At 41.4% G+C, this 16,048-nt stretch overlaps 1 protein-coding gene across 10 annotated transcripts in view; it reads right to left on the bottom strand.

Annotated features, from left to right (window-relative positions):
• Positions 1–16,048, bottom strand: part of OBSCN (obscurin, cytoskeletal calmodulin and titin-interacting RhoGEF) — a 246,317-nt gene that overhangs the window by 51,519 nt on the left and 178,750 nt on the right. Inside the window, exons 89-90 of one of the 10 annotated variants that reach the window (XM_081344170.1) lie at positions 10,079–10,121; positions 2,664–6,382 (exon numbers count right to left, since the gene is read on the bottom strand). The exons of the other annotated variants lie outside the window; for them this stretch is intronic. Coding sequence (XP_081200296.1) covers positions 5,146–6,382; positions 10,079–10,121 — 1,280 coding nt within the window. The 3' untranslated portion in view covers positions 2,664–5,145. Of the gene's footprint in view, positions 1–2,663; positions 6,383–10,078; positions 10,122–16,048 lie in introns of those variants that run through there. 10 annotated transcript variants of the gene reach the window in all.

A 16,048-nucleotide genomic window follows, 5' to 3' on the forward strand; every position in this document is an offset into this window, starting at 1 on the left:
TTCTGGGGTCAAGTGATCCCCTTTAGCAACTTTCTGATAAGTAAGGTCAATGGAGGAAGCCAGATTCACTTCAAAACTGCGACGATTCACTTAACAACTGTGGTAAGAAAGGTCGTAGAAAGGGGCAAAACACACTTCATAATCATCTCGTTCAGCAATGGAAACCTGGGGCTCAATTGTCGTAATTTGAGGACGACCTGTACTTAGAAATCTCCGTCCAGTCACAGGATCGATTGTACAATCAGGATTTCACCCCACAAAACTCAATGAAGCTCGAGCAACAGCATGCTCTGCACATGCTCAGAGGAACAGTTTTGCAAGATGACCTCAATCTGAAAGGGATTTTTCTTGCCAGCCCAGCTGCAGATCTATATTTTATGTGTTTACTTCTGTGAAAGGTGTGGGTGTCAGTTTTTTGGAATGCAGTGAGTTCCTTGCACGGGACTGATCAAGAGATTGTGATGATTGACATTAAAATAAGTTATTATTATTAAAATAATAACAAACATAGATACCAACAACCACAGGTACTCTCTGAAGCAATTTTTTAATTTACTTTTTGAAGGACTCTGCAGACAGAACGCACTGTGGCCGTGATACGTGGTGCACATTAAACAAGGCACAGCTTCATGGATGGCATTGGGGATGCCCATTTTGACTATTCTGTTCTTCTGCAAATATCTCTGAAAGCTTCAATAAGTGATGACAGGATGTTTAGGGAAGAAAAGTGGGGGCGGGATTTCAAGGGAGATTTTGGTCTAATGCAGGCTAGAAAACAAGCATCCTGAGTTCAGGTCCTACCTCAGGCATAAAAGCCGGCTGGATGACTTTGATTCAAGTCACCAGGAGATTGAGAATTTTAGTTCTGCATTAGGCATGGAAGCCAGCTTAATTACTTTGAGCCAGGCACCAGGAGACCGGGAGTTCTAGTCCTACCTCAGGCCGAAAGCCAACTAGGTGTCTTTGGGCCGCTCACAGGTGACATAAAGTTCTAGTCTGGCCTTACATGTGAAAGCCAGCCGGGTGACTGTGGGCCAACCATCAGGAGATGGTAAGTTCTAGTGCCACCTTAGGAACAAAGGCCGGCTGGGTGATTTTGGGCCAATCGCTCTCAGCCCAGCACAGGATTGGCATTTCCGTTGCTAAGCAAGGCAGTTGTAAGTGAGTGGCACCTGATTTTACAAGCTTCTTTGCCATGGCGGCTAAGTGAAACTCTGCAGTTGTTAAATGAACCATGGGATCACTAACTGAATCAGGCTTCAGAAAATCAAAAATAGTGATCAGGTGACCCCTGCAAATGTCATAAATACATGTCAGTTGCCAGGCACCCAAAGTGTGTTCCCATGATCCTGGGAATGCAACAAAGGTCATCAGTGTGAGGAATGGTCATAAGTTCCTTTCTTCAGTGCTGTTGGGACTCCCAAAGGTCGCTTAATGAATGGTTGTAAGTCAAGGACTACGTGTATAGAAGAAATGCTGACCTTCCTTCTTGAATGGATGCTACGTTTCGAGGAACTGTTTCATGCATAAATTTTCCATCACATTTTATTCCTCTATAGCAGGGGTGTCAAACTCGCAATGTCAGAGACGTCCGGTCCTGCGCGGTAGTGACTGGTCGCGGGCTTGCTGACTGCCGCACCCCCGCGGCCAACATTCGTCCTACCTGGAGACCCTAATGGGTCCAAGCCACCCCGGAGAGGCGGCGAAGAAAGAAGGGTGCCCCGGCGACTCTGGAATGACGGCAGTCGTTCCATTCATCTTGGGGAAAGCCTTCTAACCTGACAGGAGAAAGGCTGCATTTCATCGATCAGCCCAAGCTACTTGCAACCGGAGTCCAAAAGAACTAACCAGCACTACAGTAAACAGCATGCTTGAAACTGGGTGAGGGATCTGATTTCCTCTTTTCTACTCTACACTTAATTTCCTGGAAAAGATCCCCAAGAAGCAAAATACCTCTGAAAGGGAAGGAGGGAGACATCCGCTCCATCCTTATACTAACGGAAGCGGCGAATTAAAATTTCTGTGGAGGATCAAAATATATGGTAGTGAAATAAATTTATAAACTTGAAAGCTAAAATTTAACTTTGGACAAGTTTATGATTGTTGAATGGTTAGGAGTTTCATTTTAAAGACCATTGTTCATATTGAAAACTAAATAGATGCTGACACCTAGTGGTGGATAAAGATTATAACAGCTATGATTTCCATAGGGAATTTGCGAAAACATGGAAAAAGCTAATCTGTGTTTGTGACCTTCAAAGCTTTAATAATAAAGAACAGCTGTGACAAAAAATATATATACAACAATCTGGGCTGCAGACAAAGAGAGAATTATAAACTTTAGAAAAAAAATTGAACTCTGGATTACAAATAACTTTAATTGGGACTCTAAAGCTATTTGTAGATAAGAAGGAAAACTCCAACTTTTGGCCATCAAACTTGCAATGTCACGTGATGTGTCATGACACATCGTGACTTTTTTCCCTTGCTAGCAATGGGGTGGGCACAGTTTTGCCATGACGCATCTGGCCTGCGGTCTGACAGTTTGACACCCCTGCTCTATAGAGACACCTCAAATATATTTGGTTCATAGCCCAAATGACAATTAAAAATGGGGGTGGGAATTACTTTGAAAAAAACCACAACAAAAGAAATACAATGCCATTGACTTTTTATTGATAGAAAATTGAGTGTCGTTCCAGGTGACATCTCGTCTCTGAATTTGTTTACTCTTTGAAGCAATCTGTTTACTTTCCACCAAGAATACCTAATCTAGCTGGTTCATCAACACAAAGGTTACTCAGTATAAATTTTTATTATTCCTTTATAAGAAACCCCAACATTTATCTACAGACTGTAAATCCCATATGGGCAAGATTTTTTTCCCCCTAGGATGCACCATAACATTTCAAAAAATTCTTTTTAAAAAAATGTCACAAATATCCAGTGGTTGAAAATTTTTAAAAATTAGCTGATCAAGAGAAATGTAAGTTATTTTCTTGTTACTGCTCAGTCAAATCATTCATGAACATTTCTGCATCTGTTTAATTAGCTTCCTTAAAATTTCCATGTTTTACAAAGTCCATAATTTTGTATTTCTAAATGTACGCTGATGAATCGCATAATTTTCTGCAGAGAGGTGGCTGCAGATATTAAAATTTTGATAACTGGCAAAGTTAAAAATGCACAGACACCACAATGTAACCATGTAAAGAATAATAGAAAAGGGGGTTTTGCAAAATGAAGGGGACTGTTTGAATGAAATTTGCCCAAGATCACAACTAAAAAATATCCAGCCTAAAACGCTTTGTGGTGTAATGTTTGCAGGTAGTCCTCAACTTATGACCACAATTGAAGCCAAAATTTCTGTTGTTAAGCAAGACATTTGTTGAGTGAGTTTTGCTCTGTTTTACAACCCTTCTTGTCACAGTTATTAAGTGAGTCAGTGCAGTTGTTAAGTTAGTAACATGGCTGTAAAGTGGCTTCCCATTGACTTTGCTTGTCAAGTCATAAAAGCTGATCACATGACCCCAGAATGTTGCAACTGTCAAAAGTACGTGCCAGTTGCCAAATGTCTGAATTTTGATCATGTGATCACGGGGACACTACAACGGTCAGAAGCATGAAAAATGGTCACGAGTCACTTTTTTCAGTGCTGTGGTAACTCTGATCATTAAAAGAATGGTTGTAAGTCAAGGACTACCTGTATTCAAGGCAAAAATGCTTGCCAGACTACAAAGGACAAATGTTGGGTGATCTTCAGAAGGACCCCATTTTTGGCTGGAAAAGACCTTCTCAGCAAGGTGAGAATAGTGTATTCTCCATTTGTGGTTGAGATAAATCTGTCAATGAAGGATGAATTATGAAGAACTATTCAGCCATTCATTTAACTCACTCATCCATAAATTGGTATTGTTTTTATCTGTGTTAAGAACTTGCCAAACCAGATAGTATTGGAAGGACAATGTCAAAAATAATTGGAGTTATTGTTCGTGAGAACCAGCAAGGAGCCACCTATAAGAAAACATATTTATCCAACGTAATCTTCATTTTAATAAAAAGAAGCGTGTCAAGAAAGATGGGAGAGAACAAAGTATTCGGTCACCATTTTGGCACCAACCCAATGTGTTTTGGGATCAGCAACAAATTAGCAAAAATCAAAATACAAACCAGAAGTCCCTTAAATGGATTTATTGTCTGTATTTAAGCTCATGGTAGTATCACTTCTGTCAGTGGAATTAAAATGGATTCAGTGAAATAATTTTCATAACTCTTGCAACAGAATACAGTTAGTCCTCGACTTTTGACCACGTTTGAGCCCAAAATTTCTATTACTAAGCAAGACATTTATTAAGCTAATTTTGCCCCATTTTATCACCTTTCTTGCCACTGTTGTTAAGGGAATCACTGCAGTTGTTAAATTAGTAACACTGTTGTTAAGTGAATGTGGCTTCCCCATTGACTTTGTTTGTCAGAAGGTTGCAAAAAGGTGATTCCAGGACACTGTCATAAATGTGAACCAGTTGCCAAATATCTGAATTTTGATCATGTGACCTTGGGGATGTTGCAATGGTCGTAAGTGGGATAAATGGTCATAAGACACTTTTTTCAGTGCCATTGTAACTCTGAACAGTGACTAAATGAACTGTTGTAAGTTGAGGACTACCTGTGCTACATCTCACTGAATTTCATCAGAAGTTGCAAAAGAAAGGAATTAGAATTGTTAAATTCTCAATTGCCTATTTTGTAACGTAAAAAAAAAAATCAGCAGTTTCGTATCACCCATTTAAGAGAAAATAACAATAATTTAATCTTCTCTCAGTAATGATGTTTTAGTTCTGCTGCACCTCAATGCCTTACAATGGAACGGTGTGCTATTTTTTAATACAAAATGGGGAAAAAAATTACAAATCAAAGATTACATTATAGCTCGTACTGACAGAAGTGTTCCCTTGCAAAACATCAATTTTTATGGTACGTCATTATTTTCTAGGATTTTATTTTTTAAAATTGTAGTTTCTCCATTCAGATTCTTGTTCTTCCCTTTGGTAAAGGCGTTGATGGTTGCTGATGTCGACAGTTACAGATGTTTTTTTTTTTTAAAAATTGTTCATCATGGTTCAGAGATCTGGCATTAATTTCTCGTTAACTTTGGGAAGGATCGTCCTTCTTGATGCGGAACGTGACCGTTTCTCCGACAGAGGTGCTGTAGCTTCGAGTGGACACTTCGGTTTTGAAATTGGACGCACCACTGTCGGGGGACAACTGGACTTGTGTACAGAAAGTTGGCCGGTGGGACTCGCCAATTTGGAAAGAAACGTTGGTGGGATCTCTAGGTTGCGTCTCGGTCACTCTGGATGCCGACATGAAGATACTTCCAGGGTGACGGCTAAAGAAGGTTTGTCTGGATTCAGAAACCACGGGTCTTCCGACGTTCAGTAATACTGGTTTGCCGATCGTGGGTTTGTTGATCTCGGTCTGGAGAACCGCTATCTCGCAAGGTTTATCTTCTTCAGAATTAAGATGGCTGCATCTGTAGGTCTCTCCTTCTTCAGGGACATAATCTTCAAGGTCCTCCAAAGTTAATGCTTTCCCATTCCGAGTAAGGATTTTGACTTCACGATTGCCAAGATCGGAGAGGTCTCCCTGACTGGGGTCATCTACTGTAATTTTTTGATCTGGAAGAGTCCCATCTTCTGGAGATGACTCCTCCACAACATAGTCCTCAACCTGGGGGAGCTGAAGGCCCATCTGAGATGTTTCAACTGTGGTAGCCTCAGATGAGTCAGTCCAGCGTCTGGACTCATGAAGATGTCTCTTTCCTTCTAGCTCCACACGAGAACTTTCATTTTGGTTTCCCTTTGGTCCTCCAGATGCTTGAACATCTTGGGAGATGGGTGATTCAACCTCCTCGACTCGTTTGTTGTTGGAATTATTCACATTTGGGTCATCTTCAGAGGAAGGCCTGGGTTTCGTGGTGGGTCCAGAATAGCCTGACCCAAATTCCTCCTTCTCGGATCGCGCTGGTGATACGCTTCTCTTCCTTGACATCTGGGTTGGTTTCTGCACATTAAATTCAATTATTTCTTCCACTTCTACCCACTTCCGTTGTTCTTCCAGAGGGGTTTCTACACTGATACTCCTGCCTGCAACTCCTTGCCTCTCCTGAGGGTCTGTCACAAAAAGAGTAGGAATGGCTGTCTTCCCTACTCCTTCTGGGTCATGCCTGGGACCAGGTTGCCTAATCTTGCTGACATAAATTGGCTCCGACGTTGCGAACTCCGAGCCCGGAGAGCGAGGAGCATAGCTGGAAGATGGACGGGCGGGAGATGGCTTTCGTTTGGTCCTCGGGTTTTTCACAACGGTGGTGATGGTTTCCTCTCTGATGGTGAAAATGTTGGAGATTGGGGTTGGGTGAAAAAGGAAAGGTCTATAGAAAAGAGTACTAGGAGCTCAGGGTTGAACCGGGGTATCCTTGATACTCTCTGTTTGGAGTTTTCTTGCACACAACTCATGACCCAACTAGGTAACATTATCAGTGCAGGAGGGAGTGGGCTTGGGGGGGAGGAGGAGGAGGAGGAGGAGGAGGAGGAGGAGGAGGAGGAGGAGGAGGAGGTGGTGGTGGTCAATGACTGTGGGCTCCTTGGTGTTTTCTGAGCTTGGTTGTTTTCTTGCAGACATTTCATGACCCAACTAGGAATCATCATCAGTGCTGACATTCCCTAATAGGGTCATGAAACGTCTGCAAGAAAAACCACCAAGCTCAGAGAGCACCAAGGACCCCACAGTCCTCCTCCTCCTTCTCCATTCTGCAAACCCACCCACCTCTTCTAGCACTGATGACATTCCCTAGTAGGGTCACGAAACATCGGCAAAACAAGCCGCCAAGCTCAGAGAGGATCAAGGATGGTCCCCAATTCTCAATCCATGGGAATGCACGCTACATCACAGGTTAATGCAAAAATGAAGCACAGCAGGGTTAGTTTTGTGAGCTTTGGGTGCGTGCAGAAATTACTGCTTGGAAGGGGTTTTTTTTTATCCTCACCACCAGCCTGTCTCCATTTCAGAAGTCTCAATTCCCTTCAGCTCTCTGAATTTTTTTCCAGCGTAGAAAAAAAAACCCTTCTGAACTGTTTCCAACTGTTTCAAAATTGAACTGTGGGGTCCATGGTGCACTTTGAACGTAGTTGTTTTCTTGCAGACATTTCATGACCCAACTAGGTTGCATCCTCAGTGCTAGACTGATGATGTTACCTAGTTGGGTCATGAAACATCTGCAAGGAAACAACGCAGCTTCTGTTTCAATAGAGTATTTTTCTAAATGGGAGGCAGGAAGAAGGAAAAATATTATAATTCCTCAAGTCTCATGCAGGCCACTTGGCACTTGAGTTCAGTAAACAAGCTGGGGACACCTTGCTATAATCTCATGAACTACAGGTAGTCCTTGACTTATGACTTCAACTGAGCCTAAAATTTCTGCTGCCAAGCGAGATAGTTGCTAAATGAATTTTGCCCCATTTTACAACCTGTCTTGCCACAGTTGTTCAAAGTATCACTGCAGTTGTTAACTGAATAACACAGTTGTTAAAAGAATCTGGCTTCCTCATTGGCTTTGCTTGCCAGAAGGTCGCAAAAGGGGATCACGTGACCCTGGGGACACGGCGACCATCATAAACACGAGCCATTTGCCAAGTTTCTGAATTTCGATCACCTGACCATGGGGATGCTGCGATGATTGTAAGCGTGAAAAAAACGGTCTTACGTCAATTTTTTCAGTGCCGTTGTAAATTTTGCTCATAGAGTGCAACTCAAAATATTCTCAATTAAAATGGGGTTATCCTTTTTTGCAATCAAATTTAAGAAAGTAGCATTTGTGTTGGCAAGGAACCATATAGAATATGGAATTGTTTAGTTAGCAACAGAAGCCAAAAAGCATTAAGACAAGGATTGAGAGGGTCTAACAATCCTTACTGAAAGCTAGAGGCCTGATCTTTCCCTCCTATCTTAGCCCTAAAAGCCATTCCAGAGCGTCTTTGCTTCCAATGAACTTGCCAGCATGACAAGAGGACAGATTGTGTTAAAAGCTGCATCTGAGGTCTTGACACCTGGAGGGAGCATCAAAAGAGTTCAAGAGGGCAACTGCAGCCAGATTTTCTGCATGTCCGAAAGAGCTTCAACTGCATGCTCACAGAGGTCATCTTGACTCTTTTGACTCCCAGGTACAAGATGGTCCTGGGTTGCCTTCTTCCAGGAAGGAAGGAAAAAGTGGAGGGAGGGGGGGAGGGAAGGAAGGAAGGAAGGAAGGAAGGAAGGAAGGAAGGAAGGAAGGAAGGAAGGAAGGAAGGAAGGAAGGAAGGAAGGAAGGAAGGAAGGAAAAAGTGGAGGGAGAAAGAGAGAATGAAGAAAAGAATTAATGAAGGGAGGGAGGGAGGGAGGAGAAAGTGGAGGGAGAAAGGGAGGGAGGGAGGAAAGAAAAAGTGGAGGAAAGAAGGAAGGAAAAAGTGGGAAGAGGGAGGGAGCAGGTAAGGAAGGAAGGAAATAGTGTAGGGAGGGAGAATGAAAAGGCTGGAAGGCAAAAAAGATGGAAAAAGGGGAGGGAGGGAGGGAGGGAGGAAGGAAGGGAGGGAGGAAGGAAGGAAGGAAGGAAGGAAGGAAGGAAGGAAGGAAGGAAGGAAGGAAGGAAGGAAGGAAAGAAGGAAGGAAGGAAGGAAGGGAAAAAAGTGGAGGGAGGAAAGAGAGAATGAAGAAAAGAATTAATGAAGGGAGGGAGGGAGGGAGGAAAAAGTGGAGGGAGAAAGGGAGGGAGGGAGGAAAGAAAAAGTGGAGGAAAGAAGGAAGGAAAAAGTGGGAAGAGGGAGGGAGCAGGTAAGGAAGGAAGGAAATAGTGTAGGGAGGGAGAAAGAAAAGGCTGGAAGGCAAAAAAGATGGAAAAAGGGGAGGGAGGGAGGGAGGGAGGGAGGGAGGGAGGGAGGGAGGGAGGAAGGAAGGAAGGAAGGAAGGAAGGAAGGAAGGAAGGAAGGAAGGAAGGAAGGAAGGAAGGAAGGAAGGAAGGAAGGAAGGGGAAAGAGAAACAGATGGGCTAGCAGTTAGAAGATTATTAAGAGCTTGGGTTACTTTTGAGCCTCTTCTTCTCTACCTTCACTTTAATGCAATAAACTGTTGCATGCCAGGGAAGAAGCCAGTAAAAATGCCAATTTCTGCTCAGTGCGATTAATCGTGGGCAGTGATAAAGAGAAAAGGACAAGACTGCTGGTTCTTCAAAGGCAGCTTTGCACACAGTCTGTCTTTTGTGAATTAGTGCAGTGCCTGGCTGAATATCTGTCGTCCCTCCCTGACTTTGGCTTGATCAGACCTTGCAGTTTACACCCGGTCTATCTCAGGAAGATTGTGAAATAGACAATCACACACCTCGAGAGGTTTTATCCCCTGGCCTATTTTTCTCCTAAACCGCCCACCCCCACCCCCCCGCTCCAAAATGCCAGTAGACACGATAGGATGTCAAGAAACACTTTTGCACAGCCAGTAAATACAGGTAGTCCTCGATTTATGACCACAATTGAGACTGGTGCTTTCATTGCTAAGTGTGGCGATTGATCAGTGAGTCGTGCCCCATTGTGCGACCTTTATTTTTGTTGCGTTTGTAAACTGCAACCTTTCTTTTCCCACGGTTGTTAAGTGAATCACCGTAGTTGTTAAATGAACCAGGCGGACGTTAAGGGACTCTAGCTCCGCCCTCCCCCCCCCCGCACCCCAGACACTGACTTGGCTGGTCGGAAGTTTGCAAATAGCAATCATGTGACCCCAGGATGCAGCAACCGTCATAAATACATGCCAGTTGCTAAGGACTCAAATTTGGATCATGTGACCATGGGGGAATGCTGCAATGGTCATAAGTGCGAGGAACAGTTGTCAGTCACTTTCTTCAGCGACCTTGTAGCTTAGAATGGTTGTTAAATGAAGGGTTGAAAGTCAAGGACCTCCTCTATAGGTTGATTATGGAGACATGCAAAGAGGCAGCACAGCACAACACAAATGCTAATTTTATATATATATATATATATATGTATATATGACTTACATGATGATGGTTTTCTTAGGCACTTTAGTCTCTTGTTCAGTGACTACAAAGAAAACAGTATGAACAGCAGGGTGTTAAAAAAAGGCAGAAGCTCACAATCACATTAAATTTGTTATGCAAATAAAAGAAATTTAAAAACCTGGAGTGGAAAGAATTGAGAGGAAAAATAAAATTAACACAATCCCACGGTTGTTTTTTCCGAGATTGCAACCAATTTTAGCAAACTGTGATAATTAAATCCACAAATCACTTAAACTGACCACAGATGAACGTTTGCACTGTCTTAAACCTGGTTAAAAGCTGACTTCCAATCTTAAATTCTTAATAAGGGTTAAATGTAACTGGGTTGGATTGAAAATAAAACATTTTTGGGTTATAAAGAGAGATAGTCCTCAACTTGTGACTGCAATTGGGACGGGAATGTCTGTCACTATGTGAGGTGGTTGTTAAGTGAGTTCTATCCAATTTAATGACCTTTTTGCTGTGTTTGGTAAACGAATTGCCATGTTTGTTAAACAAATCACATGGTTGTTAAGTGAATCTGGCTTCCCACATTGACTTTGCTTTCAGAAGCCAGCAAATGGTGATCATGTAACCCCGGGACACTGCGACCATCATAAATATGAATCAGTTGCCAAGTGTCCCAGTTGTGATCATACAAATTAGGATGCTGTGACGATCTTTGGAGTGATTATAAGTCACTTTTTTCAAGACATTATAACTTTGAACAATCACTAAACGAACAGTCGTAAGTCGAGGACTATTTCTAGCTGGAGTGGAACACAGAGATTTGGCATCTGAAGGGATTTCCCATCACTCTGCAGTTCCGAATTCTCCAAAAATGATGGAAATGGCTTATTTTAAGTATGAAATAAATGTTTTACAGTAATAATACAGGGAGTCCTTGATTTACGACCACAATTGAGCCCAAAATTTATGTTGCTAAGTAAGACAGATGTTAAGTATTAAGTTGTTAAGGCAAGAAGTTTTGTTCCATTTTACGAACATTTTTGCCACAGTTGTTAAGTTAACCATTGCAGTTGCTCAGTTAGTAGCACAGTTGTTAAGTGAATCTAGCTCCCCCATTTTGCTCATCATAAGGTCGCAAAAGGGATCGCATGATTGCGGGATACTGCATCTGTCATAAATCCATGCCAGGTGCTAAAGGTCTGAATTTTGATCACGTGACTGTGGGGATGCTGTAATGGTCGTGTGAAAAACAGTCATAAGTTACTTTTTTCAGTACTGTAGTAACTTGAACAGTCACTAAACAAATGGTCACAAGTTGAGGACTACCTGTAATTGTGTTGCAGTTGAAACGGTTCAAATTGGAAACCTTGTCCTCACCCCAAATTTGTAGATTTCTTTGTTGTTGTGCTAGTCTACTTGTTAAGGAATCACAGAGTGGGGAAAGAAAGAAAGAAAGAAAGAAAGAAAGAAAGAAAGAAAGAAAGAAAGAAAGAAAGAAAGAAAGAAAGAAAGAAAGAAAGAAAGAAAGAAAGAAAGAAAGAAAGAAAGAAAGAAAGAAAGAAAGAAAGAAAGAAAGAAAGAAAGAAAGAAAGAAAGAAAGAAAGAAAGAAAGAAAGAAAGAAAGAAAGAAAGAGAAAACGACAAATAATCAGCATCTTAAGTGATTTGTGGATCACAATACAAGGCTGTTTGGCTAATACAGCTCAGAATGTCAGGGCACCTATATCACAATTGTTGATTTGGCATACAGGTAGTCTCTGACTTACGACCCACAACTGGGACCTGAATTTCGTTTGCTGAACCAGGTGGTTGTTAAGCCTAATTTTACAACATTTTTTTGACATGGTTGCTAAGCAAATCACCGCAGTTGTTAAGTGAACTGCACGGCCATTAAGCAAATCCAGCTTTTCCCATTGACTTTGCTTGTCTTAAGGTTGCCGGTGGGTATCGGGTGATGCTGCAAAACTTCAGAAATACACGCCAGTTCCAAGCATCTGAATTTGGATCATGTGACCACAAGCGATGGCTTGTAAACGCCAGGACCGGTTGCCAGCCACTTTTGTTCACTTCAAACGGTCACGAAACAGATGGTTGTAAGTCGAGGACTACCTGTGGTTGTATCCCGATTGCTTTCCACGTTAGATTTTCATCTGCTTTGAAAGCGTTCCCATCCAGACAATTGCCACTGTGAGAAAAGGCGTTGCGTTGGGTGTCCTCTAAACATGCCATTAGTATATTAATGTGACAGTTGTTTTATAATGGTCTCTTTCACCTTTTGCAGTACAGCCAAGCCAGCAATTCTAGCTGCTGCTAGAATTTTTTTTCCAAAAAGAAAGAAGAGAGCACGCTATAATGCCTTTCAAAATGTGAATTACAAGTAGTCCTCAACTTACAACCAAAATTGGTCCCAACGTTTCTGTTCCTAAGTGAGACTTTTGCCCCATTTTACGACCTTTCTTGCCACCCTTGTTAAGTGAATCACTGTAGCTTATTAAGCTAGTAACCTGGTTGTTAAGTGACTCTGGCATCCCCACTGACTTTGCTTGTCGAACGGTCGCAAAAGGGACCCCACAGGGACGCTGCAACTGTCATAAATGTGACCCGGTTGCCAAAGGTCTGAATTTGGATCCCTTGACCATGGGGATGCTGCAACAGTCGTAAATGTGAAATACTGTCATACATCGCTTTTTTTCAGAGCTGGTGTAAGTTGGAACAGTCACTAAATGAACCCTTGTAAGTCGAGGACTACCTGTATGCAAATAATTTCTCCGTTTAAATCGTGTTCGATAGAATACGTTCAAATTCTCCTGTTTTGTCTAGAAAGGCATTTAAAAACTGGGATATCTCTGCAGGGGAAAAAATCAGTTTATTAGTCATGAATACCTCACTGAAACCCTGATCCGTGTTATTGTGCGTCACAATAAATGCAAAATAAATAAAAATGGCTTTGATTGCTCTATCAGGGATACCATCTTGACTTTTTTTTTTAACCCCTTCTGAAGATGCTGGGTTTACAAAGCACCGTTAAACCTGTGACAAAATCTCAACAGCCCTGACATCATTTTAGACGAAAGCAAAACAGGTTGAATAAAATGTTCCCAATTTTTTTAATGTTGAAATGGCGCACTATCGTATTGTTTTATTGTGCCTGAAAGTCCACGTCTCTGAGACAGAAGCAAAGCCAAACACCAGGATGTAATGGATTAGTGTGCTGAATAGGACGTGATTATTATTTTTTAAAATATTACCTATTTCAAAGGTAATATTCCACGCATTCTTAAATACAGATAGTCCTCGACTTACGACCACAATTGAGAACGGAACGTTCTTTGCTAAATAAGTTGTTATGTGAATCGCACCAAATTTTATGATCTTTATTTTTGCTGCAGTTGTGAAGTGAATCTCCATGGTTGTTAAGTGAATCACGTGGTTGTTAAGCAAATCTGGCTTCCCCCTTGAATTTGCTTGTCAGAAGGTTGCAGATGGTGATCACATGAACCTGGGACACTGTGCAACCGTCATAAATAGGAGTCAGTTGCCAAGTGCCCAAATTCTGATCACATGACCCTGAGGATGCTGTGACGGTCGTAAGAGTGAGGACCGGTTGTAAGTCACTTTCTTCAGTGCCATTGTAACTTTGAACAGTCACTAAATGAATGGTTGTACGTTGAGGGCTAACTATATGGGATGGGGGCAATCTGCCAAATCAGAGATATGTGAGCAAAGTTAACATATTGGAAAAATACAATGTTTGAAAGGAATCAAACATTGTATAACCATTAGATTTATAAATAAGCTTCAACTTCCTAAATTTTCTGGGCAAGATCAATTTAATTTGTACATACTTGTAGTCCTCAACTTAGAACAGTTTATTGAGTGACCATTCAGTCACGCTGACACTGAAAAAAGTGACTTATGATCGATTTTCACACTTACAGCCCCATGGTCACGTGATCAAAATTCAGACCCTGGGGAACTGTTTCATATTTACGATGGTCACAGTATCCTGGGGTCACGTGATCCCCTTTTGTGACCTTCTCACAACCAAAGTCAATAGGGAAGCCAGATTCACTTAACAACTGTGTTATTAACTTAATATTTGCAGTGATTCACTTAACAACTGTGACAAGCAAGATTGTAAAATGGGGCAAAACTCACTTAACAAATGTCTCACTTAGCAACAGAAATTATGGGCTCAATTGTGGCTATAAGTTGAAGACAACTGTATTTTAATCTTGTATTTTGTATTTTAAATTTTATGTCATATAGTAGGCCTTATTTTAATTGTGAGGCTTCTGACACAAATAAACAAACTTCAGCAAACTTTTTCATTTAACAAATCAGCTCCAGAACTGCAAGAAATCGGAACATTTGCATTCCTGCTATATGATTTCTTAAGTGCATTAAAATAAAGTAGTTTGTAAGTCTTATTTTAATAAAACTGCGTTCCACCTGTCCCAGGAAGAATAAAATTCACTTTATCACACTACAATTTTTTAACCTCCTTTGTTTTCTAAAAGAAATAAAAGTATTATGTGGCATAGTAGCAAAGAATCTTGGAATTTACTCAGTCCGATTTATAATAAGAAGAGAAAATTAGCATTGCGCGGGCCATTTTTTAGAATTTTTAGAACCCCTTTCAAAAAAAGATATGAGGCTTCTGATATTTTAACAGCGTTGAGTGTTGCAAAGCAAGTTAAAAGCTGTGGAGTTTGATTGCACCAGTTTTTAGCAATTAATATGGTAGGTTAGCAAAATTCAAATAATATAGGCCGATAAGACGAAGTAAAACAAAATTTGATTCTTCAACAGGCAGAGAAGATGGTATCTTTATTATCTTTATTATCTTTCCTGTCCATTTCCCATTCAGAAGCCAAGTACCATTTGCATGGTGCAGGTATCCAAATTACACCAATATTTATTGATTTCTTACTTGCCAAAAAAAAAATTCAAATTAATTCCATCACAGGGTATTAATAGAGGAACACGGACGTCTTTCTAAAACATAGATAGGAAATTTACTACGAACCGTATTTTAAATTAAAATTAAATTATTTATTTATTTATTTATTTAATTAATTAGATTTCTATACCGCCCTATTCCCGAAGGACTCAGGGCGGTTTACAGGGCAGCATAAAATACAATATAAAAGATAATATAAATTAAAATTAATTAAATTAATTAAGCCCAACAATTAAAACAATATTTAAAAAGCTAAAACCCCTTCAGTCCAGGCCTGATAAATCGAAAAGCCAGGTTTTCAGGTCCCAGCGAAATGAACGCAGATCGGGGGCAATCCGGAGTTCCACAGGTAAATCATTCCAAAGGGCAGGCGCGCCCACAGAGAATGCCCTCTCTCTGGGGATCACCCGCCAGCACTCCCTAACCGGCGGCACCCTGAGGAGGGCCTCTCTATGGGAGCGCACAGGACGATGGGAAGTTGATGCTGGCAGCAGGTGCTCCCTAAGATAATCTGGACCCATGCCATGTAGGGCTTTATAGGTCATCACCAGCACCTTGAATCTCACCCGGAGGGCAACTGGAAGCCAATGCAGCTCGCGGAGAAGAGGCGTTACACGGGAGTATCGGGAGACTCCCATCACGACTCATGCGGCTACATTCTGCACCAGCTGAAGCCTCCGAGTGGTCCTCAAGGGCAGCCCCATGTAGAGAGCGTTGCAGTAGTCTAATACAAATTATAATTTGTACAATATATAAATATAATATAGAAATAAAATTTAAATTTCCAGTTTAGTCACCACAAGTGAAAAAGTCAGTCTTCCCACCCAAAGTAACAGAATAACAGAGTTGGAAGGGGCCTTAGACGTCCGCTAGGCCAAACCCCTGCTCAACTGGGAAGCCCTATAACACTTCAGACGAACGGTTGTCCAGTGCAAGCATAAAATACAGAGACAGAATCAATTAAAAAGGTTAAATTCCTGAATACAATGAACCCAGGAATTTTTTTATCTGAAATAGTCAGGTTGGTCAGGCTAGAA

This window comes from Vipera berus (assembly GCF_964194415.1).
Source record: "Vipera berus genome assembly, chromosome: Z".
NCBI classification, from domain to species: domain Eukaryota; kingdom Metazoa; phylum Chordata; class Lepidosauria; order Squamata; family Viperidae; genus Vipera; species Vipera berus.